This window comes from Cnephaeus nilssonii (genome assembly GCF_951640355.1).
Source record: "Cnephaeus nilssonii genome assembly, chromosome: 6".
NCBI classification, from domain to species: Eukaryota; Metazoa; Chordata; class Mammalia; order Chiroptera; family Vespertilionidae; genus Cnephaeus; species Cnephaeus nilssonii.
In genome coordinates this window covers 66,746,784-66,774,741 of record NC_137077.1, presented here as the reverse complement: position 1 = coordinate 66,774,741, position 27,958 = coordinate 66,746,784, and the positions used below count along the sequence as shown (strand labels likewise).

General features: G+C 43.9%; 1 protein-coding gene across 1 annotated transcript in view; it reads right to left on the bottom strand.

Annotated features, from left to right (window-relative positions):
- Positions 1-689: 689 nt before the first annotated feature.
- Positions 690-27,958, bottom strand: part of TPH2 (tryptophan hydroxylase 2) — a gene marked incomplete at both ends in the record, with an annotated part of 96,087 nt that continues 68,818 nt past the window's right edge. The window contains 3 exons of the mRNA XM_079774380.1: positions 690-864; positions 1,006-1,139; positions 9,886-9,981. Coding sequence (XP_079630506.1) covers positions 690-864; positions 1,006-1,139; positions 9,886-9,981 — 405 coding nt within the window. The remainder of the gene's footprint in view (positions 865-1,005; positions 1,140-9,885; positions 9,982-27,958) is intronic.

Sequence of the window (27,958 nt, the reverse complement as noted above, 5' to 3'; positions counted from 1 at the left end):
GTATTACCCGTCGTTCAGTCTTTCCTCGCATCCTTTCTGGAAGTGTCTCTTTCCGAGATGCTTTGGGGCGCATGCCACAACCCAGCTTCTACAAGGTCAGTGCCACCTGTGTGTCCCATTTCTACAACGCTTTCTCTTCTTCCACTGTATAAACACCCAACCTAAAGTCACTCCAACTAGTGTGTCACCTCAACAACCTTTGAAACAGAGCACTGAATCCTTGTTAATGTGACGGGAAGTGTAATACAATTCTGGGTTTATCTCAAATAATGCTGTGAAAGTCCTGATCCTATGGAAAGTAGAAACGGGTTCACTGCTATTTTCATTTTATCTAATGAACACAGAGGAAAGGGCTCAGTTCTGAGAAAGAAAAGGTCAAAACCTAAAATCACAGAGGGCTATTTGCTGCAAAGTTTATATAGATGCAGTTTGGTTAAAGACACTAAGCAGGGGTGTCAAATTGATTTAAGATATTGAAACATGTTACAATCTTTCCTACAGTGAGTGGGTACTTGTCACTGGGTTCTTAATGGTGTTCCACACATTAGCACAGTAAGTTACAAGCAGGTAGAGATATACATAATTGCATGCCTACTGGCCAAGCCATGGCACAGAAAGTTATTGGTGTTATATGACATTGACTGCTAAGACCCACAAGATCATGCTGGCAACAACGCTGGTCCTGGGCATCAAATCCCCAGATACTGGTTCATTTTGTTCAAGGCATCACACACGGTGTTCAAATCGCTGCGGAGATCCTGCACCACGTTCTCAATACTTCTGGTGTCTTTCAGAATCTCCACACTCCGTGTGTAGGGATTGAAGTAGACTGAGAAGGGACGGGTAATTGACTTTGCAAAATCCCTGCAAAACAAACAGACCCAGAAGGATATGCGATCGGCCCTCATTGGTATAAGAGATAGCTAGAGGACAGAAACAGAGCCAGAAAAAAAAAAGAAAAAAAAACTTTTTTATTTTCTCTGTATGGAGGAAAAATAAGCTTACCTCATCTTTTCTTTGGCTTCTTCAAAACTCTCAGAAACAAAGTAGGCCTCCTGGAAGGTGGTGATAAGGCACTCCTGTAGGCACGTTGTCTTCGGGTCAAAGGCTTTCACACGAGCCTTGTCAGAAAGAGCGTGCTGCAAAACATACGGCGAGACCGTGAAACTCCACAGCGGGGCTTCCGACGTGCCAGGACGGCACATTTCTACAACCCAGCTCCATCACTTTACAGGACTGCTCAGTTACCAGCCCCTCCTGGAACACGGAACTCTCCCACGTGTGGGGTCAACTGAGTGTAAGGGGGTTTTGTAGTTGTCAGTGTTGTTGATTTTAAGTCTGCTCAGTGCCGAAGGGGAGAAATGAGAGGATGGTGTTATTTCATTTATTATTGGCCGAATACATACGGCAAAACGGTTCAGAGCTGTACCCCAACAGAAATGGAATTTCAGATCTATGCTATGAATAGAAGCAGGGATAGCATAAATACGGTCCTAAATTTACTGCTCTAAGCAATGTACTGAAATTTCACTTAAATGGCAGAAGTGATAATTACCTGCGTGGAGAGGTAACAGGGGCTCTGAACAAACTATTTGTGGACTCATTGAGAGACACTTTGAGGCCAGGTATCAACAGAGTCTACAGTGGGCCTGCCAATTTGAGGAAATTTACAAAGCATTCATTTACCTTCCACCCAGTACAGCAGAGCAATACACAGCAGATAAATATTTCCAGGTGGGAACAAAAGAGCTAATATTAATAGTTACAGGTATGCCCAGAGCAGGCATTAGGAAAACAGGAGAGGAAAGGCAATTACTCTCTGAGCCTTCATTAGCTCCATTCGGCTCACTACATGGCTGGCCGGGGAACAGCAGGGAACAAGGAAGGCCTGGATTCTCCAGATAAGTTCAGTGATGCTAAAAGGTCATGGTCATTTCCTGCCATGTGCTACCTGCCTATGTATAGACCCTGCATCGATGATTCTCTCACGGAATGGGCATGGAATCACTAAGGAGCTGATACCCAGGGCTCAATTTTATTTGGTAGGTCTGGATGAATCCCAGAAATCTGCATTTTAAAGGCATCCCAGGTGACTCAGACATAGTGGTTGCGAAGTATATTTGGATGAATACTCCACTAGATTCTGTCTCTTAATTTCCAGGGTAAGTCGGTTGGGAGAGAAAGACAAGGGGAAGCAGTAACTGCCTTGGACGGGGAGTTGGGCAGCGTGGGCTCCGGTGCAGATGTTGCTGCTGTCTGACCGGGTAACCTGGGCCAATCACTTCAGCTCCCTGGGCCCCAGTTTCCGCAGCTGGAAAGAGAGGCTTGGGCCGTGTGATTTCCATTCCAGCCTCTAGGTTCCACCCAAAGCGCTTTCTACCTTCTCAATCTCTCACTGCTATGGTTTCTGAGAGAGATGCTGAAAAACCTTTCCTGTTCAGTATTCTCGGTGCATTCCCCCAACAATTTCAAAACACGTGGGATGATTTGCAGCCTGAAGAGGGCTGTGGCTCCCTAAGTTGGAAAACATAATTGTGAACCAAAGGACTGACACGCAAGAGAAAGGACACATGGCCCTCCCCTGTGATCTGCTTTCTGGCGAGTCCAGGGCAATGCATACGTGGATCCGGGGATGCAGAGGACATCTCGAAGTGAACTCATTTTCCTGGCCCACAAATAGCTTCATCATAAGGAGAAGGTCACTCAGCCTGCACATGCATGCGTGCCAGATTCAGTGCGGTGCAGTGAACATCAGGGGATTTGGGTTCCCCGTGACTAATAATTCTGTCCACATTTCTGAAGCAACTTCAGCTCCAGGAAACAAAATGTCCTCTTATGAGAGCGGTTGCTCCTCTGCAAAGAACAGGCCTCCTGCTGGCTCGCCACCGGTTTCAGAATTAGAAGTTGCTTTCTTTGCAGCCATATCTGGGAGCATTTTACTTCAGTGTGTTGCTCTTGTAGCCCATCCACCCATCAGTACATACGAAAAGAAGGAATATGGCTGACACAGTGTCGTTCATTGGTCTTTCTCTCAGCCCCACACTCAGGAGCACGGGCGGAGTCAGGGCAGAGCAGCCTATAAGAACATTTTTTTTTAATATATTTTATTGATTTTTTACAGAGAGGAAGGGAGAGGGAAAGCGAGTTAGAAACATTGATGAGAGAGAAACATGGATCAGCTGCCTCCTGCACATACTGGGGATGTGCCTGCAACCAAGGTACATGCCCTTGACCGGAATCGAACCTGGGAACTTCAGTCCGCAGGCCAATGCTTTATCCACTGAGCCAAACCGGTTAGGGTCCTATAAGAACATTTAAGCCACGGCTCCCCTGGGGTATCCCTGCTGAGCCAAGGACGTTTCATGGGGTCTAGGATAAGCACAAAAAGGGGGTGAAACTCATCTACTAGGGTCTGCAATGCTTTGATAGGAAACTAACAACCATAGCATCCCTATGTGTAGAGAATGCCTCCAGGAAGTGTGTAGGCAATAATAGAGACTGGGATCAGAGTAGTTTTAGAGAAATGTATGATGGGATGACCTCACTGGACACTCAGATGAGCTTGTTTAGCCATGTTAACTGGTAAAGAGGATGAGAGGACACCAAGGAAAATTCCAGAAGCACAGGGTGCTCTGCCCCAGAATTCAAGAGAAGTCGGTGGACTCACAGCATACAATTTGAGGAAAGACCACTAGACAATACGGATCATGATTGCCTCGTGTACTATTCAAGGAACCACTGGAAGCTGATTGTGCTCTGATCTAAAAAATGCAGCCCATCCTCAGGAGCCCGTGGTGTCCAATACGCGGGTTCCCTGCTGAGGACCTCTATCCATGGAGAATGGGACCTGTGCTGCCCTGGGCGGTTATGACCATGGGGATGATAATGGTACTCAAGGACCAGCCTGGAGAATGGCAAGAGCCTAGAGTTGGGCGAGCAGCCAGTGAGAGGGGACGACAAATGAAGCTTCGATACTCCTATAAACGGTCTCCTTTACCTGCCGGGGAGCTCCCTGTGAGATGACTGCCAGGAATATCCATGCAGCCCAGAAGGCCCCCTGTTCGGAATACTAGAGTGTCAAGTATCCATGTCTCATTGCTTCCAGAGCCCACTGCCCACTGGAGTGAGGTCCTACAGAGTTTGCTCCTCAGCCACGATCCATCTCCCTCTCTAAGCTACTGGGCCTTGGAGAACAGCTGTCATTCCCTCTCCTCTGTGCCCAGTGGATTCTCTGTACACATCAAGCCAGACTGCTGCATGTCCCCAGGGAACTCCGTGGTGAATCTTTGGTGAATCCTTCCTGAAGTGTTCTTCAGGTACGCTAAAGTCTGCAAGAATTAGCCCTAACCGGTTTGGCTCAGTGGATAGAGCGTCGGCCTGCGGACTGAAGGGTCCCGGGTTCGATTCCGATCAAGGGCATGTGCCTTGGTTGCGGGCACATCCCCAGTGGGGGGTGTGCAGGAGGCAGCTCATCGATGTTTCTAGCTCTCTATCCCTCTTCCTTCCTCTCTGTAAAAAATCAATAAAATATATTTTTTTTAAAAAAGAATTAATCCAGCTTTCTGTAGAGAGGGGCCTGGTGATGCTGACAGGATCTGGTTGACAGTCCTTTATTCTCAAGCCATTTTAAAAGCCCAGGAAAGCTTGAGAATCACCTCCCCTCTTCTAACAGGACTGTTCTGGAGTTACCCATAATGCTGAAGACTAGGACACAGGACTGGGAGCCAGGAGACCTGGGTTCTAAACAGGGGTGAAAAATCCCCAGGTTGGGGCACAGTTTCCTCTTTGAGCAACTCCATGAATTCTAAAGCTCTTTTGCCATGCAATTTGAACAGGGCCTGCACCCATTCCACCAACCCCTCCCTCCACCTCCGCCAGCGTGAGCTGCCCAAGCAGCCTCCCCCCCCCCCCCCCCCCCCCCCCCCCGGAGCCTGGGCATGGCCTTCCCACCTTTCCCAGCAGAGGCGGCCATTACCTTTGAATGGGCCTGCGTGTACAAACTCAGACTTATTTGCCATCCCAGCCTTTTCAATGAAAACATCTCTTTTCCACATCAAACATTTCCTAGAATCCAATTGTTACCTAAAGTTCCTACATGACTTTGGACAACTTATCCCACCTCGGTAAGCCTATTTCCGTAGGCATCTGAAAATGGGAATACTGAACTAATAGTAACCGCAACCCAGGGTTGTGGTAAGAATTAAACAAGGTAATGCATGCAAAGTACCTGGCACATAGGAAATGCTCGATATATTTGTTTATCACCGCTGAGCTAGTCTCGCGATGAGGTTTGGTGTGCGGGTGCATTCAGCCACGGCTGCCACCACCGGGGCAGCCCCTCTCCCCGGGGCTCTGGAACCCACAGGTAAGACCCATGGCCCCAGTTGGGAGGCTGCCAGGCCCTGCACGGCAGCAGTTCCTCCCTCCCAGCCACCTGCCTTTGTAATGACATGGAGTTACTACCTCTACTATTCTAGATGTAAACCCTGTGATCCTCGCCCTCTATGTTAGGACTGGTTAAAGCTGGGAAAACACAGTGTGAAGTCGGGATTACAGGTAGGCGTTGGCCTTGGATTCTGAATAAAATAAATTTGTAAATGCCTTTACACTCACACTACAATCATCTTTTCCCACATCAGAATAACAAACATATACATTTGTATATGCACATATGTACGTATACTATATTTTTTAACCTCCCTCAAATGCTCCTCCTGCTAACCAAGCACAACTTGGCACTGACACCCTCATTGCCAAAGTTGGGGATGATGGCATCACACTTCTTTTTCGGTATCCGTGATGTTGAACGTTTCATCGGTTTGAATAAGCTACAGGGGTGAGGGAATCAACTCTCTCTTCAAGCAATCCTCTCAGAAAGGCCGAAGCTCAGTTTCCGGCTTCCAATGCCCCGGCATTGGCTCTGTCGTTATTATTAAGAGTGCCGGCTTCGGGAAAGGAAAGGGAGGAGGGAGAAGATGGGAGGTGTGAGCCAGCTGAGCAGGGTACAGGTGTGGGAGCTCGGAAGCAGTGAGTCCTAGCTCCAGCCCTATCTTTCACCACTATTACACCAGATGACCTCAGAGAACCCTCTTCTCTGCAGCCTGGCAGTAATCCTGACCACCTCACAGAGTCGCTGTACATGGTAGTAAATACAAATGACTGTAATAAATATGAACCTGTTCTGTGAAGGCTGATTAACAGCTATAAAAAGCAGTACAGCCCGGCCGGCATGGCTCAGTGGTTGAGCATCAACCTATGAACCAGGAGGTCACCGTTCAATTCCTGGTCAGAGCATATACAGGGTTTCGGGCTCAATCCCCAGTGTGGGGTGTGCAGGAGGCAGCTGATCAATGATTCTCTCTCATCATTGATGTTTCTATCTCTCCCTCCCTCTTCCTTCCTCTCTGAAATCAACAAAATATATATTTTTAAAGCAGTACAATAAATTTACTGTGCAAGGATATCCTAAAACCAAAGCCAAAATAATAATTATTATTAAAATTTTTAAACCATCAGCTTCATTAAAACCTGCAAATCAGAACAAATGTATTTATACTCTGGGATAAAGAGGGGAGAAAGGGGCATGAAAGGAAAGACACATGCTAGACTGTGGGTGAATGGCAGTCAATTATCCTATTTTCAACCTGTTTTTACGTCAGTTTTCCAGATGACTTAGCTGATATTAACTGCTCTCTAAAGTGATGATGGTAAGAAAAGGCCCTATTTAAACACACTTTTTTTTGCATCACCTTTTATTCCCTCTATGCCTCTTCCACCTCCATCCAACCTTCTCCCCCTCCCCCACAATCACCACACTGTTGTCCATGTCCATGAGTTCTCTCTCTCTCTTTTTTTCTTTTTTGCTCAATCCCTCTACCCTGCTAACACCCCACCCCACCAGACCTGCCCGCCTGCTCTCTGTCTATGAGTCTGTCGCTATTTTGCTTGGTAGTTCAGTTTGTTTATTAAATTCCACATGAGGGTGAAGTCATATGGTACTTATCTTTCTCTGATAAACAAACTTTTATACTTTCTGAAAGCTCATGACAAAACAGATAACTAGAACAAAAGAGAGATGAACCATTGCTGAAATTTAAAAAAAAAACAAACAGCCTTTATGGCTATCAGATTAATGTTAGCTTTTACAAGCTTTTTCATATTTTTGTTTCTGTCTTTAAAGATAAAAATAAGCATTATCAAAATTGTAAAAAAAAAAAAAAAAGGCAATGTTGTTATCGAAAAAATAAGACAGAAAAATGAAAGTTATCCTCCAAACCATAGATATACCACTTGGAAATACTTGCTCAGTTCTGAAGTGCAACATCCATGCCTAGGAAAATCTAGCCTCTTTAAAGCACAAAGTTTAAAACGTGTCTATTCAAGCAGAGAAGGTGAGTTGTAGATATTTATGTAAAAGTTATAAAGACTACACCAAAACCTCCAACAACTTAGCTGGGACCTACATTTGGGCTGCAGTTGGAATACAAAAATATTTTACCACATAAGGTAACTGGATCCCAAATTTAAGCGTGTTTACATTGGAATTATTATAATGCTATTAATAAAGTTATCCCTACTCAGATCAAGGACTATCATTGATCATCTAAGTAAGTTAGGCTGAAGTGTTGAGAAGTGTGTGAGAGGGCTCTGCACGGTGGGATGGAGCGAGGGGGAGCTGCGTCGAGAACATCTGCATCACATTATGTATTCTCTGTGAACTATCAGAAGATTTTTCTTGTAGAAAGAATGCCTGAATTGTAAAAATGGTCCACAGTAGCAATCATAGGGATGTTGGAGTGTTGAAATTTGAGAATGGAAGAATGCTAATGACCAGAGGTGATGGACCAGAACAGGAAGATTCATGGCTGACAATGCCCTTCGGTCGGTGTACATGTTTCTGGCTGATTTCCATTTCCAGACGATTCCATCCACACCAATCGAAACAAAACCAACAGATTCACTCCAATGCTGCCTACGCATGCCTCATTAACCAGATCAGAGGACCTTGTCGAAAGTTGAGGCAATAAGAGAGATTTGTTTCTTTTGTTTCTGGCGTGATTTATAAACCCTCTGAGGAGAATGTAAATAGATGTAGCTCAAGAGCTACATGGTTTTCTGGCTAATCTTTTTTCGGGGAAATCAAAAAGCACTCTATAGAAGGCCTAAGTCTTTCAGGTATATGACTTCATACTATTGCTGTGGGCTCTGGCCACTGTGCTGAGATTAACCCCAAATGGACTATTTTTGTTGAGAATTTAGTAAATAAGTATTTCACCACATTACATCAGGCTTTTGTTATGCTAAATATTACCATCAATTCCAGCCATGCCAAACCTCAGGCAGCTCCCTAAATGGGGCAGGCTTGACGAGAGCACACACACTGCTGTCCAATGGCTGATCTGTGTTATCTCGTCCTCCCCCTATTCACCCTTTCCGTTCCTCAGGAATCAGCTTGGGCAGCTGGGCCCTTCTCAGGAAACCTCACCAGGCATGGCCCACTCGGTGCCAGGCACATTTGCCACAGTGTCTGTATTATCTGATTGGTTATCTCTTGCACTAGAATGTAAACTCCTTAATAACAGGGATCCCAGGCAGTGTAGCCTCGTGGTTAAGGGTTCAGAGTCTGGAGCCCAGACTGCCTGGACGTGGTTGCGTCCAGCTCCAACACTTACTAGCTGTGTGACCTTGGGCAAGTTCATTAATGTCTTTATACCTCAGTTTTATCATCTGTAATGCTTATCTCATTATGTTGTTATGAGAATTAAATGGGTTTATATGGCTAAAGTATCTAAAATACTAAGGTCTATTTAAGTGTCCATTGAGGTAGTTGTTATTTTATTCTTATTCTTATTCTTCCTCATTATTTGTATTTGTATCTTCCAGTGACTGGCACTGTACAGGGTACATAGTAGGTGCTCACCCAAATGTTTGAAGAATGAATGAATGGGGTCATAAATTGAGAGGACCTGATAAAATCATAGTTAAATTGCATCTTTCAAGAACAGAAACAACCAAAAACTTCCAATTATCACATATTTCCTAATTATACTTTATAAGGATAATCAATACTCAAAATAAAAACCCTAAGATAGCCCATAATCCTGATTTTAGTCTGAATAATCAAAAAAAAGATTAAATTATTTTCAGTACTATTTCTAGACTATATTTCACATCTCATTCTAAATTCATCAAAACTTACTCTCCCCCAATGGTATAGGTAGTAATTCTGAAGGAACCAGAATATTTAAATTATCAGATGTCCCAGGCCCCAACATTTCTGAATAAATGATAATTTACTATATTTTAAGGGGGGGGGGGGGGGACAGCATTCCTTAGGCAGCATTACACATTTTAGATACCACTCAGTAAAATAACCATATGTCTATTTAGTCTTTTTCTAAATTATGTATGTCCACATATGTTTTAATACTCATTAACTGGGAAGAAGTTAAAATAATGTCAAATTCCCCTTTGGGAATAAATGCTGGGGAGTCCGGGGGAGCCATGGGGGTGACAGAAGTGACAGCAGCCAAGACACCCTTATGAGGAAGCTTTCATGAGTGGGAGCACTGCTAGCTCATTGCCCACTTTGCGGCACTGAATTTAGGGCAGTCATTTGTTAGCCAACGTGTGAGCATACATTTGTCATTCCTGTTGATTGTGCACATCGCTGCTCATCCATTTGAGTCACGCCACAAACCCAGAAAGGCATGACCTGTTTTCAGGAGTGCAAAAAGTTAGGTTAGCACCCACGGTGAGGTGCCAACTCCTCTGTGTTAAATATTTATGGAGTATCTGCAAGTAGAAATGCGCAAACAAATCAATATTTTCCATGACCTTGAACCAGTTTGCTTGGGAAGGATACTTCCGTCCACAGCTTCATACCTTTAATTCTCCAATGGAAGAAAGCAGCCCTGCTCCATATGCCCGCAGTTGCCCTTCTTGCTTGCAGAGGCCAAACTCAATTGTAAAGAAATAGCACTAAAAAAAAAAAAAAATCACACACATTCAGTAAACTGGTCAAGTTCTTCCTTAGAATAAAATGGCACCCAAAATAAAATGGTGCACTGTGCATAATTTCTTCAACCATGTCAATTTACAATCAAAAATATTTATTGAAATCTATTTTCTTATTTAATAATCCCTTCCTAGGTTAAAGGGATACAGAAAAGGTATGAACCACTAGAAGCCTTATGCTTGCTACATTCAGAAACCCTGTGAGTCAAATCAGATCCCATGCAATAATTTTATAAGTAAAAATAAAATACATATTTAGAAATAAATGAATATGTTATTGTGATAATGCTGTAAGAATATGCTATTATGTTTACTAAGTTGTGTTTTAGTGATATCAATAAGTTCATGCATAAGTGAAAACATAATATAGAATCTAGTAATCCCAAACTGATTTTTGCAGTTTGTTTATTAATTCAACAAACATTTGTTGAGTACCTTCAGGATGCCAATGATTGGTAAAGAAACAAGAGAAAGACCAAGAAAGCAAGTACATGCCAACCAAATTACCAAAACCACAATTTTAGTATGTTTTTAGTGATAACTTAACTGTATATACACACATATATACTTAAATATATATAGTGAGAACCATCTCATTGACCTGTGGTATGTCAGCATCAACTACTACAGCTTTCCCAAGGTATTAAAATCTACAATTGTTTCTGTTGAGTTTAGGAAATTAACCTAGACAGACAGAAACCCCTGTACAACCAAAAACTCACAAAGCTCTTGAGAGAAGCTGAAATCACACTATTTTTGCTTTGAGAAAAAAGTGAGAAGCTGACAATGAGCAATAAAACTTGCATCAAATTAACACTGTCCTGCATTAGTGATGACAGAGTGCTGAAGGTGTTGAGAAAGAGGAGAATTTCAACACTCCTGAAAGGGGCAGAAGATAATATTTCTAGCCCATGCCAGTTGCTCTATTTTTATTTGGAGGTTAACATGCCCCTTGGTTCAGGAAGGTTTTCTGTTTTTTTCAGTGTGAGGATGATCTGAAGTTGCATGGGCTAATGCCCTGCAGCACTGGGCTGGACCCAAAGGACTGGTCAGTCCAGGTCATGGAGCTAAACCTCTAGAAGCAAATTTTCTTTTCCTGGTTCACCTCCCAAGGAAGCTAAGATTATAGCCCTTCCTACCCCCATTACCCATAGGGCCCACCAGCAGTCCTGCTGTGTTCTGACTTCTCTTACTTTCCCATCACACCACTGTTTGACATGGTCTTCACTTTATTTATGTTTGGTGTGTACCATTTGTCATCTGTCTCCCCACCCTAGATTATAAACTCCATGAGAACAGGGATCTGTCTGTTCACGTAGAACAGGGTTTCCCGAGCTCAGCACTACTGACAGTTCAGGCTGAATCATTCTCTGTTGGGTGGATGGGTGGGTGGGTGTCCTGCATATTGCGGAATGTTTACTGGCCTCTACTCACTAGATGCCAGTAGCACCCCCACCCCAGTTATAACAACCACAAATGTCACTAGACATTGAAATGTGTTCCCACGGGAGCAACATCACTCCTGGTTGAGAACCATTAATATAGAATCGTGTCTAAAACACAATAAGCTCCATAAATATTTGGTGGATAAATAAATAGTGAATAAAAGAATTATCTCTAAGTTAATAAGGCTTGTTGTGTGGCAGTATGACCTGGAGGAAAGAAACATAATGAGGCCTGCGTTCAAGTGTGAGCCCTGCTTTTAATTAGTTATGTGACCACAACCTCTCTAGCATGTAGTTTTTCTGCCCGTGGCATCCATTCATTCATTCACTCATTTATCCTATAAACACTCCTTGAGTACCTATATGCCAGACTCTGCTTTCGCTGTTAAGGATGTGCAATGAACAAAGCAACAAAGTCCCCATCCCCATAAAGCATATATGCTATGCTGAGATGAGACAGGCAACAATAACAACAACAGAAATCAATACGCAGGATAATTTCAGGTAGAATATGCTATATAAATAAAACCATGTGATGTGTCAGATATTAAGCAAAAGACATGGCTGTTTTAGATGGAGAGGTCAGGGATGGCTGCTCTGAGGGAGAAATATTTAAACTGCAACCTGCTTGAAAAACAGCCTTTTGTGCAAAGATCTAGGGCAGGAATGGAGCGCATCCAGCCGGCAAGCTGTATGAGGCCCGCAAAATCACTTGGTCTGGCCCTGCCAAGGCATTAGGGATGAGTTAATTAAGTGTTTTACCAAATATAGCAGGCTAATTTTTAAGCTGATAATTTTGTATGGCCCTCCAACAATGTTATAAATATCCAAATGGCCCTTGGCAGAAAAATGTTTCCCACTCCTGGTCTAGGGAAAAGAGTGTTCCCAGCAGAGGAAGTGCAAAGGTCCTGTGGCAGGAATAGACTTGTGTTTCCAAGGACGATGGGAAGGTATTGAAAGGCTTTAGGCCTGGACAGAGATGTTCTAATTTAGTTTTCAAATGATCATGCTGGTGCTGGGTAAAGACCAGATTGCAGGGGGGCAAGAGTAAAAGCAAAGAGACCGGTTAGAAGGAAGCGGCAACCAAGAGACAAGGGAGTTGAGTGACTTAGAATAGACTTACTTGGGTGAGGGGTAGCAGGGGGTTGGGAGAAGGCAATATCACATAGGCCTCTCATGAGAAGAACCAAAATAAGAGATGTGAATATGTTTTGAAAAGTGAAAATACACAGGATAATTTCAGGTAGAATATGCTATATAAGTAAAACCATGTAATGTGTCAGATTGCACAATTACAATGAAGAGAAACTATCATCTCCTACCTAATAATAGACAAACATGTAAACTGACTGTACCTCTGCTCGCCCACAGCCAATCAGGAGTGAGTATGCAAATTAACCCAACAAAGATGGTGGGTTAATTTGCATACACAGATGTGGAGCAGCTGGGCAGGGCAGGATGCCTGCTATGAGAGGGAGGCAGGGCGGAGGGAGCTACAGGAGTGGTGCTCCAGCCGGGAGCAAGGACTTGCGAAGCCAGGGGAAGGAAGGCCTATTCTTGCACGAATCTTCGTGCAATGGGCTTCTAGTATACTCATAAAACAAGAAGACTGAAAGTTCAGCCTCCTATTTTATCAAAAGGAAACTCAAGTTTAAAGAGATTAAGTGATTTACTCAGGACCAGTCTACATGGTGACATTTAAGAGATCTAGAGCTCAGTATTTTAAAGTTTCTAGGTAAAAGATTAATAAATGCATAATTTTTCCCTTACAACCGAAAAATGGAGAAATAAAAGTCAAACAGGAAAATTAGAATCTCATAGCATCTTCTTAGTGTGTCTTTAAGATGACTTGTCCAATGTATATTGCATTTATGGCACATGATGTGAAATCCTTGGAACCTTAACATTGCAGACAGAAGCGTTTGTCAAAAAAAAAAAAAAAATGTGCTGTCATGTTTTAAAGCCTCCAAAATACACATATGGAGCCAGTTACAGGAGCCTTTAGGTCAGCCTATTAAAAGCATCTTCCGTTTTCCTTAACGCTATGTCATTGCGTACATAATGCATGTTCACGGTTATGGCCTAAACCAAAACAGGCTGAGGGAGCCCCTGAGAAAATACGGTGCACTGTGCACACAGTCGTCACGTGGATTTGGCATCCCATCTAATTTTAAGAGGAATTAAAAGGTCTGCATCAACTCAACTGAAGATTCAAAGCTACACCTATCCGTGTGTCTTTAGTCCTTGTGCTTCTAGAATCAGGGCAACCCCAGAGGAGAGAGTGTGTCCTTCCTGTCACTGGGAACACTCTCGGGCCCCATACCTCATCTGGGAGTCCTTCCGGGAACTCTGACCTTACACAGCTCCATCTGCTCTTTTCCTTTATCTACCTTTCCCTTTGGTTTTCTGTTGTCCTCAACCATGAAAGGCACCTAGATGCTGCTTGTACAGCCCACTCTCCCCGTAGAATTAAGACCTTTTGCTCTGAGACAGTTTTACCCTTTGTAGCTCCACGTGTGGCTACCAGGTAAAGAGAAATGGTAAAATGTACCTGAACCTCTGGTGTTGGCAAAATTTCAATTACGGACTGGCTCAGAATAATTTTCTTTTTCTGTTTTCAGCAGCAATAGAGCCCTCAAAATGCCGGCTGCCCTGGTTGGGCATGGTCACTAACGGAGAAGAGGGGCAATTGCACATTTCTTTCGCCTGATGCCTGTGTAGCACTGAACTGGGTGACCCCGTGACGACCTTTCAGAATTCAAGGAGAACTAATTGCTTCTGAAATGATTAAGAAAATATCATTTGTTTTCCTCAGAGGATTCTCCAGATGTGGATCTATAATATATCCCCTAGGGATTTACCAAATAAATAGCCTACCTATTATTTTAAAAACAAATAAACAAACAACAACAAAAAAACCTCGAACCTTATAAAAACAGGAAAAGACAATTACAGATTCTTGGCCACTAATGTCTTTTAAACAGAAACAAATAATAATATTAAGAGTAGCACCTCCCAAATTGAAGGTTACCTTTCATCAAAGCCTGAAGTTCATGAATTCCAAGTTTTACATACCACTAATTATATGTAATTATTTATAAATATTTCATTTGAATATAATTACATATAATCATTAACTGGAAACCAAAACAGGAATGATAGACTGGACCTCTTCCACAGAAAGAAAGCAGAGTCATTTGCATACACAGAGTCATTAAGCAGAAGAAAGTCTGAGTGACAGTCTGAAATCCAAACCCTGCTGCGGAACAGGCTGCAGGACGTGCTTCCACAGAGCAGGTGCTGAGGGACTGAGATAGGTCGCCCAATGCTGCCACCGTCAGGTCACTGCCGGTAGCACACCACTTCTGCAGCAGTTCTGGCGAGCCAAATGGGCAGTCGTGAGAGAGAGCTGGAGCGAACACAGTCCATAGAGACTGAACACACCAACACAATACCACTGGTCCCACGTGGTGACTAACAGAGGCCCACAATGCCATGTCCTTTTTATGTTTGGTGTGAGGTACCTGAAGCTTTTGCTAAGACACATATTCCAGGTAAAGAGATGAACATTTTTTTTTTTTTTCAAAGAACTCTTGATGGAAAAGAAATTTCCCTCTCAAAGGGTCCTTTTGCCTCCCACTTCTCCCCACTCCCTGAGTCCAGGGAATAACTATATAACCTCTTCCTGAGAGTCATGCAACCCGTCCCCCTCCCCCGGCCTTCACCACACTAACTATGTAAACTGCAAATACTCCCAAGAGTCACGCATGAAGCCAGGTCACAATAGGTACAATGACGACCCCCACGCTTTATTTGCAGCAGAACAAGGGTTCCTGGCCGGGAAAGCTCTCTGGGACTGGGCTTTGAGGGGGAGCAGAAAGGGAGATTTTGCATGCTTCATGATTTTTCCCTGCGCTAGTCCTGTGTGAAATAAGAGCGTGAGAAATGCTGAAAGACACTAGTCATCTGCAGTCCTGGGGCTGCAGCTGCTCTGTAACCACGTACCACTCACCCCTCTCTCGGAGCCTCCCCTTGTCACAAGGAAGCCACTCCTCACATGTTGGCAGATATGGGGGCCGGTCACTGCATAGATTCCAGGTACCACCGTCTGAATGCCTTGAGCCACTGCAGCTACACCCAGATATCTAGACTCGCATTTTACCATGAGCCTCTAATTAAAAATCACCAGAGCTCTTGCCAAGTCACAACATATTCAAAATACATTTTAAATTTGTATTTATTAAATTCTGTGCTAAGCTCTAGTTAAGATTACAGAAGTACCGAAAGATATGGTTCTATGCTCGAGAAACCTGCCATTATGGATGGGAAGACCAGAGTCTTATTAATATAACACTAGTCATTTAACGCTGCTCTTTGTACCCCGCCACAAACTTCTCTGTCTTGAAATCCCAGTGTGCTTATCAGTCTCAGAGCACAAAGATGATGAAGCTTGTGTTGGACTTTGAAAGGTAAATGGAATGTTGGGAGGGCTTTGGAAAGAGGGAAAGTGAATGGAAATAATAAGGTCCAGGGGTTGGGGGAGAGGGTGATGTAAGAGAACCCAAAGTGTACGTCATGGGGCGATTGAGGGAAGTCAAGTGATGGGACATCCCATCCAGCTCCACTTGAACTGGTCGAGACTGCCTCTTTGGCCAGGGATTCTCCTCAAAGCAAGACAGACAAAAACAAGTCGAGAAAAAGAAGAGGGCTGGGATTTGAGCAACTTGTCTTGTCAGCTAGAAAACAATGACCTGAATTGTGCAAACAGCATATATTGTCTTAGGTTAAGAACAGCCATCAAATGAATTAAAATGTAAAAACCTAAGCTCTGAGGAAACATTATGGCAAACCTTGTGGAAAATTGATCATCAAATATAAGAGGATCGTCCATAGGAGAAAAAAAGCGTCAGCAGAAAACAACTTTTATTGAAGAATACATCGGCATAGGCAATTTCCAGCAGTACTGTGTGAGTCGGGGTTTTTCTGTGTGGTTCTTAATACTCTTTCCTATATCTTCCAGGTTGCTTTCAAGAACAAATGGATTTTGTTTAAATGCCCTCCGGCCATTTCAGTTTTATTGCCCCTTCTTCAGCTTATCTGAGAGCATTTTCAATTTCAAAGATCACCTGACTTATTATCACTCAACATTTACTAGTTTTTTATGGTATTTTTTTATCTAAAAGAAAAAAAAAAGAAAGAAACATCCCTCATTCTCTTCCTCCCGCTCATGGACTAACAGGAGTAACAAACCATCACTTACCATCAGTGACACCCAGCAGCTGGTCCACCTCTAAAACCCTGACAAGACCCACTGCAAGACACTTCATCCCCAGGGCTCAATGGCAGGTCACAAAGCCAATCCCGAAACTTCACTGTCCCCAATGCCCTAGAGCAGTGGTTCTCAACCTTTCTAATGCCGACCCTTTAATACAGTTCCTCATGTTGTGGTGACCCCCAACCATAAAATTATTTTCGTTGCTACTTCATAACTGTAATTTTGCTACTGTTAATGAATCGTAATGTAAATATCTGTGTTTTCCGATGGTCTTAGGCTCTACAGCAGTGGTTCTCAACCTGTGGGTCGCCTGTGAGAACCGCTAGCGTGGTCGCCTAAGACCATGGGAAAACACAGATATTTACATTATGATTCATAACAGTAGCAAAATTACGGTTATGAAGTAGCAACGAAAATAATTTTATGGCTGGGGGTCACCACAACATGAGGAACTGTATTAAAGGGTCGCAGCATTAGAAAGGTTGAGAACCACTGCCCTAGAGTAAAGGTCCAAGCTTCTTCATATGGCAGAAAAGACCCTCCATTGTTGTAGGCAGTGAGACAGACATGAGCAGAGCAAGGACGATGGTCCAGGTACAGAAGGTCACCAGCGTGGAAAGCCCAGGGGCCTAGCAATGGACAATCAATTGTAGGGCGTGAAAACCTGGTGCCCACCCCCCAGGTGACTTTTCCTCCCCTAGCACATCACTGGTCATGAGGTTTGGACCCCTGACCTTTCCTCCCTAGAATAACTTCTATGTTTCAGTTGTATTTCAGCTCCAGGCCCAGAGAAGCAACAAAACCAGCCACTGCTGATGTCAGAACTGATGCGTGCATTGAATAATGACCCCCTGCCCTGGTGCAGGCCAGTCAATCAGTGGAGACCACAACCATGAAAAGACACACCTGGAAAACTGCTGAGCATTCCATTAGGAAATTTCCTAGGCCCGCCCCTAAAATCTCTGCCCCTAAAATCCTTAGGACAGAGGACCCAGTGCGCGCTCCCTCCCAGAAGCACACCCTTGCCTGTCCCTTGCCTTTCTCCCTCTCCCTTCTCCCCCCACCCCCACATCCCCCCCCCACACACACACACACACACACACATTACCATCAGCTTCCTCCCTCCCAAGCTCCAAGGGCTCTTCCTTTACCTCTATCACTTGTGTCCTAAGCCCATTTCGTCTAGGAATTACTTTTTCTACCTGCATAATTTACCCAGTAAATGTTCTCTTACAGTTTGGGTCTTGGTACTTGGTTTCCTAGCCAAAACCCAAGAACCAAGATTGCTGAACCCAGGTTTGGTCTGACCCCACCGGTCAGACACCTGGTGCCATTCCCACTGCCTACAATACCGGGACCTAGCCTCTGCCTCCTCCAGACCCGTCTCTCAGCCCTCTTCCTCTCTCTGCCCACCATTCAGGGACTATTTGCAACTGTGCAGCTGACGGCGCTCCCTCTAGCTTCCCACCTAGGCCTTTGCACACAGCTTCCTTCTGCCTGGAGTGCTCTCTCACTGACCATCACCTTTGCCCGATCCCTGCCTGTGCACCGGGGCAGGTGGTCCTCCTCTCGCCCTCGGTGTAGCCTATGGATCCAAACTGAAGTCGCCTTTCTTCTTGCCTCTCTCCACCAGACTCTGAACTCCCTGAGGTCAGGGACAGTGTTTGACTTGGGGTTTTTTGTTATTGTTTAACTAGAAGCCCGGTGCACGAAATTTGTGCACGGCGGGGGGTTGTCCCTCAGCCCAGCCTGTACCCTCTCCAATCTGGGACTCCTGGAGGGATGTCCGACTGCCCGTTTAGGCCCGATCCCACCGGGATCGGGCCTAAACGGGCAGTCGGACATCCCTCTCACAATCCAGGACTGCTGGCTCCCAACTGCTTGCCTGCCTGCCTTCCTGATTGCCCCTAACCACTTCTGCCTGCCAGCCTGATCACCCCCTAACCACTCTGCTGCCAGCCTGGTCGATGCTTAACTGCTCCCCTGCCAGCCTGTTTGCCCCCAACTTCCCTCCTCTGCCAGCCTGGTCACCCCTAACTGCCCTCTCCTGCAGGGTTGATCACCTCCAACTGCCCTCCCTTGCAAGCCTGGTCCCTCTCAACTGCCCTCCCTTGCAGGCCTGGTCCCTCACAACTGCCCTCCCTTGCAGGCTGGGTGCCTCCCAACTGCCCTCTCCTGCTGGCCATCTTGTGGTGGCCATCTTGTGTCCACATGGGGGCAGGATCTTTGACCACATGGGGGCAGCTATATTGTGTGTTGCAGTGATGATCAATCTGTATATTACTCTTTTATTAGATAGGATAGAGGCCTGGTGCACAGGTGGGGGCCAGCTGGTTTGCCCTGAAGGGTGTCACAGATAAGGGTGGGGGTTCCCTTGGGGTGTGGGGTGGCCTGAGCGAGGGGCCTGTGGTGGTTTGCAGGCCGGCCACGCCCCCTGGAAACCCAAGGGGAGGCCCTGGTATCTGGAATTTATTTTCCTTCTACAATTGAAACTTTGTAGCCTGGAGCGGAGCCAAGCCTGGGGCTCTGGCTGCCATTTCTGTGGCAGTTAATTCACCTTCTACAGTTGAAACTTTGTAGCCTTAAGCGGGTGAGCCCGGCCAGGGTGTGCGGAAAGCTTTGCTTCCCCTGTTGCCGCCGGCAACCCTGGCCTGCTCTCTCAAGCTCCATTCTGCCGCCATTTGTTTGAATTTGTTTACCTTCTATAATTGAAACTTTGTAGCTTGAGTGGAGGCTTAGGCCTGCAACGGCTATGGAAAGCTTGGCTTACTCTGTTACCTGGGAAACCTTGCTCTCTGTGGCTATAGCCATCTTGGATTGGGGTTAATTTGCATACTCGCCCTGATTGGCTGGTGGGCGTGGCTTGGCTGGTGGGCGTGGCTTATGTAGTGGAGTGATGGTTAATTTGCATATTACCATATTATTAAAGAGGCTGTCTGGTTGATAGCACCCTGCCTGGCATGTAGCAGATACTCTGCAAATATTGAAGGAAGGGAGGAAATGGTTAAACAAGTAGAGTTTCCCAGTGGCCCAAGACAACAGGGTCAGTGCTGATATTCCAGGCCAGTAGTTATTACCATCAGCAAAGTTTCTAATATTACAGGCTCTGAAGAGATGAAAACCTTTCTACTGTACCCATCAAATCAGTTTTCACTTATGGCTTCAGAAACAGATCTGTTCCTTGACCTCTCTCTCATTGGCCACCTCAATAACAGCCAATGCCCTCCATGCAGGAGGAAGGCAGGGGCCGGCCTCCTCCCGGGCTGGCAGGAGCCAGGAGGAAGGCTGATTGGCAGGTATCTCCTGCGGAAGCTCAGCCGTCTTGTGGTTAAGTGGCTTCTAGCCTCCTTCATTACTACAAGCTGCGACTCTGAAAACCCACTGATTCCGACATCTGGATCCTCATCAGAACATGTCAGGGGGAAATTTTTCAGTTTGCTGTTTCTGAACGCGGGAGCCATCTGGAGACTAGCCGGGGGAAATGCTCACTGCTCGGTCAGGGCATAGCGCATTCTGACTGTGATAGATCCAGGCCCTGAGGTGCCTCACTCACGGCCCAGGCTGCTCAGAATTAGCAGCTATGAGGAATTTCTGTCGGCATCACTGCCCAGACCTTCACTGAGCAGATGATGACACACAAGATCAGACAAACGCTATTTCACCTGGAGATGAATCTGTGAGATGACCATCCTTCCAATTGTCTTCCACATAACGCTGTGGCTCTTAAGAAGGGTATTATGAATACAAATATAAAAATGCCTTCTGGACCTGCAGGTACTTTGAGTTTCACACATCAAAAGCTGGTTTTATATTCATCAGTATTATTCCTTGGACCCTAGATGTAGTATATGAGCCTCAATGTGACATCTCCATAACAAAACAATTCACATAGTGTGTCTCTTCTTTTAAAAAAGCAATTCCATCTTCTTCCAAACGACCCTTTGCTGAACTTATATAATTAAGTACGTTGAAATGGCTAAACTTGCCTCTGAGGACACATGCGCACACACGCCCATCATTTCATACCAGGTGCATGGATTAGCATTCCATTTATATATGTGCTTAATCTACTTTGCACAGAAGACCTACTTAAGCAAATGCTATAGATTCAGAAGTGCCCAAGAACTGACTTTTATAACCTAAGCAATTCTGAGCTCCTTGAAGGAGAAGAAAACTGATGAGCGCGTTCCTGGCCATTCATTTTTTGGCATGCCCTAAAATGTTCTGCATCAAATCACACATTCTCCCCAGATGTGGTGATTTTAAAGGTCAGCTCTTGAATGCTGGTATGAAAAATGAGGTTTTTACTGACTCCCTAGTAAACTGTGGGTAGTCACCACTGCCTTTAGAGGGTCGTTTTATTTTTATCTCTGCATTACGATAAGCAACGCCCTCCTCGACATTTGGGCTACAGAGCTTGAACATTCTCAGCTATTTCTTTCCAGGCAAGACCTGGAATCCTAGAGGATGATCATATGTCTGAAAACTGACAAGAAAGGTATGTTCAGTGGGGAGAGCCATTCTCACTGCTCCACTGCACTGAGCCATCTTCTATTTGAAGTTTTTATTAATCAAGTCATGTTTCTTTTCTAGTCACTAACCATCACCACTACCATCATCATCTCTCACACTCAGAGTCGACACTACCGTCTGTATGTATAAATGGAGCTGAAAGACTTACCTGTAAACTGGGGTCCTTGTCACAATGGGGGTCCATGGGTGATTCAACCGCTAGACAGCATTTCAGCTCTGTTGAGCTTCCGTCTCTAACAATAATCACTGCCAGTTACTGTAACCTACATGCTTGCACAGTGCAAAGCACTTTACCTCATGCTCACGCCTCGAGAGGCAGGTGCTATGAAGGTGATATAATATGGTGGTTTCGGCGCATTGACCGTGGAGTGAAAGAACAAGGGTTCAAGGGCAGGCTCTGCCATTTACTTCACCTTAGGAAAGTTAGTTAGCCTTTCTCAGTCTTAGGTTCCTTTGTCCATAAAATGGAGAAAATAAAGTGAATAACTAACTTGTATGAACTGCTCACTATGTAAATCCCCCATTTTACAGATAGGGTAACTGAGACTTGATTGAGTAACTTGGGCAAGTTTAGGGCTGATAGAGCTGGATTGGAATCAGTTGTGCCTGACCCCCAATATCTATCTTGTTTGTACTACACCACACTGTTCTCAGACCCCTCAGTGACTTGGACACTGCAGACCCCCGGAATTTATGCCATGTTCTTGACAGCTGAGCTGTGTGTCAGAAAAGACAGGGGTCTGTCTAGCTTGCCTGAAACCATCCTTCTACAGCTTGCCCTGGGAAAGTGTCTTCATTGCCTTTGTGGCCTCTGGATCAGCCAAGTAACACAGCATAGGCTAAATATGTAATTATTTTGTCCCCAGAGACATTAGTGAGCACAGAGGGCACTGATTTGTAATCCCAGGGGATAGTAAGACTTAAAGAGTCTGAATCCCACTTCTGTAACCATCACCTGCCTCCGGGACACCGAGCGCCTGTCTTGGCTGCCTCACCTGGTCACACCTTGCCCTGACATCCTAAACTCCTGAGAAGTGTTTTGATATAATAGAATGGGACTCAGAAAATCGAATCGCTCAGTCCCTGCCATTATTTACTGTATGGACTTGAGCAAGGCTTTTCACTTATCCAAGCCTCCCTTTATTCATTTATAAAATGAGGATCCCTTTCCTTGCCAAGTGTTTATTGAGCCCCAGTTGTGTGTCTAGCACCCTCTGGATGCCAGGGACTGGGCTAGGGGACCATAAAGAGTCCTGCTTATCTTGAAGGGGCATTATGAGACTCAAATGCTAACTCGGTGTAAGAGCGATAACATGGTGACAGTTTCCTGCTCTGAGGTGATTAAGACCATAGTTGTCTTCGTGGCTGACTCGTCTTGTCTCTGGCTCAAATTCTATAGAGAAATTCCTTCTGGGTAGAAGATTATGGGCTTAATTACACCTCAACAGTTCCTGAAACCCAACCTAAGGAGCTCTCCAATATGCAGATAATTCATTGAGATGTAAAATTTTCCCAAACTATTAACCTCTGCTCTATCCGTAAGTATATATAACAGCAAATTAAAAATTACCAATTTGACTGCTGACAAAGTCTTCCCCTAGGAAACTACCTTTGATCATCCATCCCACGTCCTGAAACAGATGTAAGCGCCCTCCTTCCCCTATCTTTGCATTTATCAAGTTATATTTAAATCCCCATCAGTATCCTTCACTAGACTCTCTAAGTCCCCAAGAAGCGGGACCATGTCTACCTGTTTCACAGTTGAATTACCAATGGCCGACACATAGTAGAGGCTCAGTAAATATTACCAAATCAGTAAATGAATGGGCCATAACTGATTCTATCAGAGTTGTAAAAACGATATTTAGCAGGAATCCAACAAGGTCATACCTTTGCTAGATCACCTTAGCAAAGAAGCAGAATCCAATGCTCCTTTTCCTGCTGATTATAGTCTTGACTTTTATCTTGGGAGAACTTAGTCTTCCCAATTATATTCGAGGGAGGAATAAGTGAACATCCCAAAAAAGGTTTTTGTGAAAGCGAAACATTTAAATGTTTCTAAAGCATGCCATTTTAAGGTACGTACCCTTGTTTTATTACAGAGAACTCTTAAACCTTGCTAATTAGACACCAACATAGGACCCCTGTTACCAACATGGAGGGAGACACATCCAAAAAATGCATCGAAACAAGAGCAAATGACATCTTTTGGAACTCTTCCAATAGCTTCTTTGCATACTTCTATGTTAATGCAGCCATCTTACAGCCAAAGTGCAAACACCTGGCTTGAAGTCTCAGAAACAAACTCATAAGGAGGGGCAGCCAAGGTTTGAAAACCCAAATTTATTGCTTTCTTCAGTTATTAAGGGAGGGTTGCATGTATCAATGAACAGCATCACTCCTAATCTGCTTGAAAAGTTTAGTCAGCGTTTCATATTTCATGTGCTTTTCGCTGGCACAAACAATATTTATTCATTTGTTTTTCCCAGGCTGTTTTCTGCGACTTGCCTTTCTTTATGTTCACTCAAGGGAGGTGTGTTAATTAAGTCAGGGGAGGCCTCCTCCATTTCCAGGGAGAAACTTGACATCTTTTAAAGGAGGTCTTCCCTTTATTATTTATGGTGAAAGCCCTTCCCATTGCAAGGCAGCATGCTGTCTCCATCTAAAACCCCTTTGTAATACCAACTGCATAGTCTGCATTTCAGAAGAGAAAACCTGAGTTCTAGAAAGTCAGAGAATTACCCAAGGTCACACGGAAGAGTAGAAACTCTCTGCAGGGGCCTTTCCTGTACTTGAGTCTCACTGATGTGGCCACTAGAAACCGAAGAGCACAGTCGTGTCATATTCACTAGCTAGCATTTACTGGACACTTCGCTCTGTGCTGGGTCGCTTTACAACGCATTATCTCGTTAATCCCCAACAGTTCTATAAGACCTGACATCATCATTGCTCTCATTTTGAAGATGAAGAAACTAGGGCACAGAGAGGTTAATTCACTTACCCAAGGTTACCCAGCCAGTAAGGGATAGAGCCTAAATGTGAACCTAGGTCATTTGACCGTAAAGTCTGCACTCTGAATTACCCACTACACATACTGCCTCACTAGCGGTTCCCTCAGATACGGAGGCTCGAGGAAAACCAAGAGTGCCGTATACCGTAGGGTTCGCTCTATTTTATTCCAGTTTTCTCTTTTACTCCCTGTGGTATGATTATCTGAGATCAAGTGCTATGAGGAAAGTTGTTTATGATCTTACTCAAAAAGAGAACAAAAGGAAGGTGAATATTGATTAAAGTAGCACTCTCTGATGGTGACAAGACTAATGCAACATTTCAAGACCGAAGATTAAAATATGTATGGAAACCAACTTTTTAATTTAAAATTAAAAAGTTGTATTGGACAACTCCTCAAAAAAAGAAAAAAGAAAGAAAGAAAGAAAAAGCAAATGAAACTCTTTAGCTACATATGATGTTCACTAAAACACTGCAACTTATGTGAGAAAAAGTCATAAACCCCGTATTTGTAAGAGAACTTCCAACTTGTTCTTTCTGCTGTTGATGTGAAAGATGAAGCCTCTCCTGACAGCACCAGTCTTTGGTAAGCGGATGAGCACCTCGTTGCTCCTTTTCCCAAAGCCAGGGCTCGCTTTTACTTAGTTCTTACTTGACTCGGCAAAATGACTTTGCAGGAAAACTAGAAGGCTATGGACCAAAACGTTAACAGTGTTATCACCACCATGATGTTGCAAGTGATCTTTATATTCTTTTCCTTATTTGTTCATTTAAAATTTTTTTCTACACTGAACATCTGTCACTTTTGTAATAAGGAGGAGAAACAATGGTTTTTGTACAGACTTTTCAGTAAAGGAGTTCCCCAGTCGCCCTGCCTCAGCCTTCCCTTCAGTGCTCAGGGAATGGTTTTTTATGGACACTATAAAGACAGACCTGCAGACCCTGGGAAGAATGATGAGGCCCCCTGGGTGATTGATTCCTCCCAACCCTCCCAGCATTCTTACTTACACCTACTCTAGATTTAAGCCCTCAAATGACAGCATTTCCATTTTCTGTGAAACCTTACCTCAGTATGAAATCCACCCATCAGAAATATCCCAAAAATGCCATCCTTGCAGTGGCAAGCATATAAAACTCTAAGCAACTTACAATATTTCTGAGAAGGGAGCAAAGAGATTTTTAATTGCTGTGTGTTCAATGTCATGCCGTGTTCCCCTTTGTGCTTCCATTCATTGTGATGGCTCATAATGTACAGTAATACATTTTACATCTGCTAAATGCATTCTGGGTTTTTATATCACAGTTCAGAAGAATAGCTCTGAAAATCCTTTTGACTCTTTTATATGAAAACTACATTTGTGGAATGGGGTAATTAAATTCCTATAGTTTAATATAATGTTACCTCTGCTATTCTAGCTCATAAAAAAAAAAAATCCCAACCATCTTCTCTCTGCTTTTGCTAGAAATGGAATTATACCACAGATATTTCTGTTAATACAAGTGTAAGACTTTTGAGAGCCTGCTCCATTGTAGTTAAACCAGAAAACCCCTTCTTTTGTACATCTTTATGGAAATTGAAATGATTGCAAAAGTCTTCTGTGCTTGATGAATGCGTTCTGGTTTACTTTGAGAAAAAAAAAGTAAGAAAGGCTCAATGTCAGGGCTTTCAAATCACAGGAAGCAGTTAGCTCTAGATGAAGACCTAGAGGATTTCAGGTCTTAAAATGACTTTAAATTTACTTAAATTATAACACAGTTCCTTTGGTGCGGTTAGGATTTCTTGGGTAAGAGTAAGATCAAGTACTATCATACTTGGGTATGAGGTAGATAATGGCATGGCATACATCACTAAAGTATTTCATCTCATTTGCTTTTCATTCAGCACTGGATGGAAGAACATCACCATTTTAAGAAGACATTTGAGGCACAGAGAGATCATGTAATTTGTCCCTGAGTACAAGGTTAGAAAGTAACAAAGCTGGCACTTACATCATCTAAAAAACAACAAGAGATAAATATTAATGAGGATGTGGAGAAAAGGGAACCCTCTTACACTGTTGGTAATGATATAAATTGGTACAGCCACTATGGAAAACAATATGGAGGTTTATCAAAAAAAATAAAAAATAGAACTACCATACAATCTAACAATCCCACTTCTGAGTATATATCCAAAGGAAATAAAAACAGGATCTCGAAGAGATATCTGCACTCCCATGTTTATTTCTGAACTATTCAAATAGTCAAGATATGGAAACAAACTAAGTGTCCATTAATGATGTGTGTGCGTGCACATGCGCATGCGTGTGTGTGTGTGTGTGTGTGTGTGTGTGTGTGTGTGTGTGTGTTAGTTATTCGGTCATAAGAAGGAAATTCTGCCATTTGCAATAACAAGAATGGATCTAGAGGGCATTATGCTAAGTGAAATAAGTCAGACAGAGGAAGACAACTACTTTATGATATTACTTGTATGTAGAATCTAAAATGCCAAACTCATAAAAGGAAGAATTGGTGAAAGGGTAGAAGTCTCCAATAATAAGATAAAGATAAATAAGTTCTGGGGAATCTAGTGCACAGCATGGTGATTATAATACTATATTATATACTTGAAAGTTTCTAAAAGAGTAGATCTTAAATGTCTTACCAGAGAAAAAGAAATGGCAATTATGTGACATGATGCAGGTGTTAGCTAGTTAATCATTTTATATAAGTGTATTATATCAAGTTGTTTACCTTAAACGTACACATTGTTATGTGTCCATTATCTATATATATAAAACCCTAAGCAACCGGTTGACCATTTGACCGTTCACTATGACACGCACTGACCACCAGGAGGCAGATGCTCAACACAGGAGCTGCCCCCTGGTGTTCAGTGCACTCCCACAGCAGAACCTCCACTCAGTTGACTGATGGTGCCAGATGCTGGGCTCACAGCTGGTGAGCGCAGCTGTGGCTCCCGCCTCCGCGGCAGCGCTACTGAGTGGTAGTGGTAGGCGCAGCAGGGCTGGGGTGAGCGGGAGCAGCACCTGGCCCGGGCTCGGGCTCCTCCCCAGCCACCTGCCACTTTGAGCACTACTACATCCCTCGGGGGTCCCGGATTGCAAGAGGGTGCAGGCCAGGCTGAGGAACCCCACCGGTGCACAAATCTGTGCACCAGGCCTCCAGTATGTCAATAAATCTGGGGATAAAAAATCTGGCACTCGATCCTCATTGAGCGAACTTCAGATTCAGACCCTTTCCACATCACACCACACACTGCCAATCAAACATCCTGAATAGCAGCTTCATCAAGTACTGAGGGAACCCCCACTGCTAACTTGTGGCATTTACGTGGATAAAATTAAGTGGGCACAGAGCTCATTCAGCACACAGAGAATGAACAGTTACCAAAGAAGCTCCATTTTTATGAGTTTCCAAATACCTAAAGTAGGTTGTGGGGTTTTGTTTGGTTTGGTGTTTTGTGTTTTTTTTTCATCTGCAGTTATAAAATAGCTCTCTGAAGCCCCTAGGACATAGTTATAAATGATGAAGAAAGATCTGAGTTGCAAAAAATATACAACCATTCTGGATTGCAAATGGATTTGTTTCTAAATACAGTGGGCAATCTAGAGCTCTTTTTAAATACATATTTTTATGGATTTCAGAGAAGAAGGGAGAGAGAGAAAGAGAAACATCA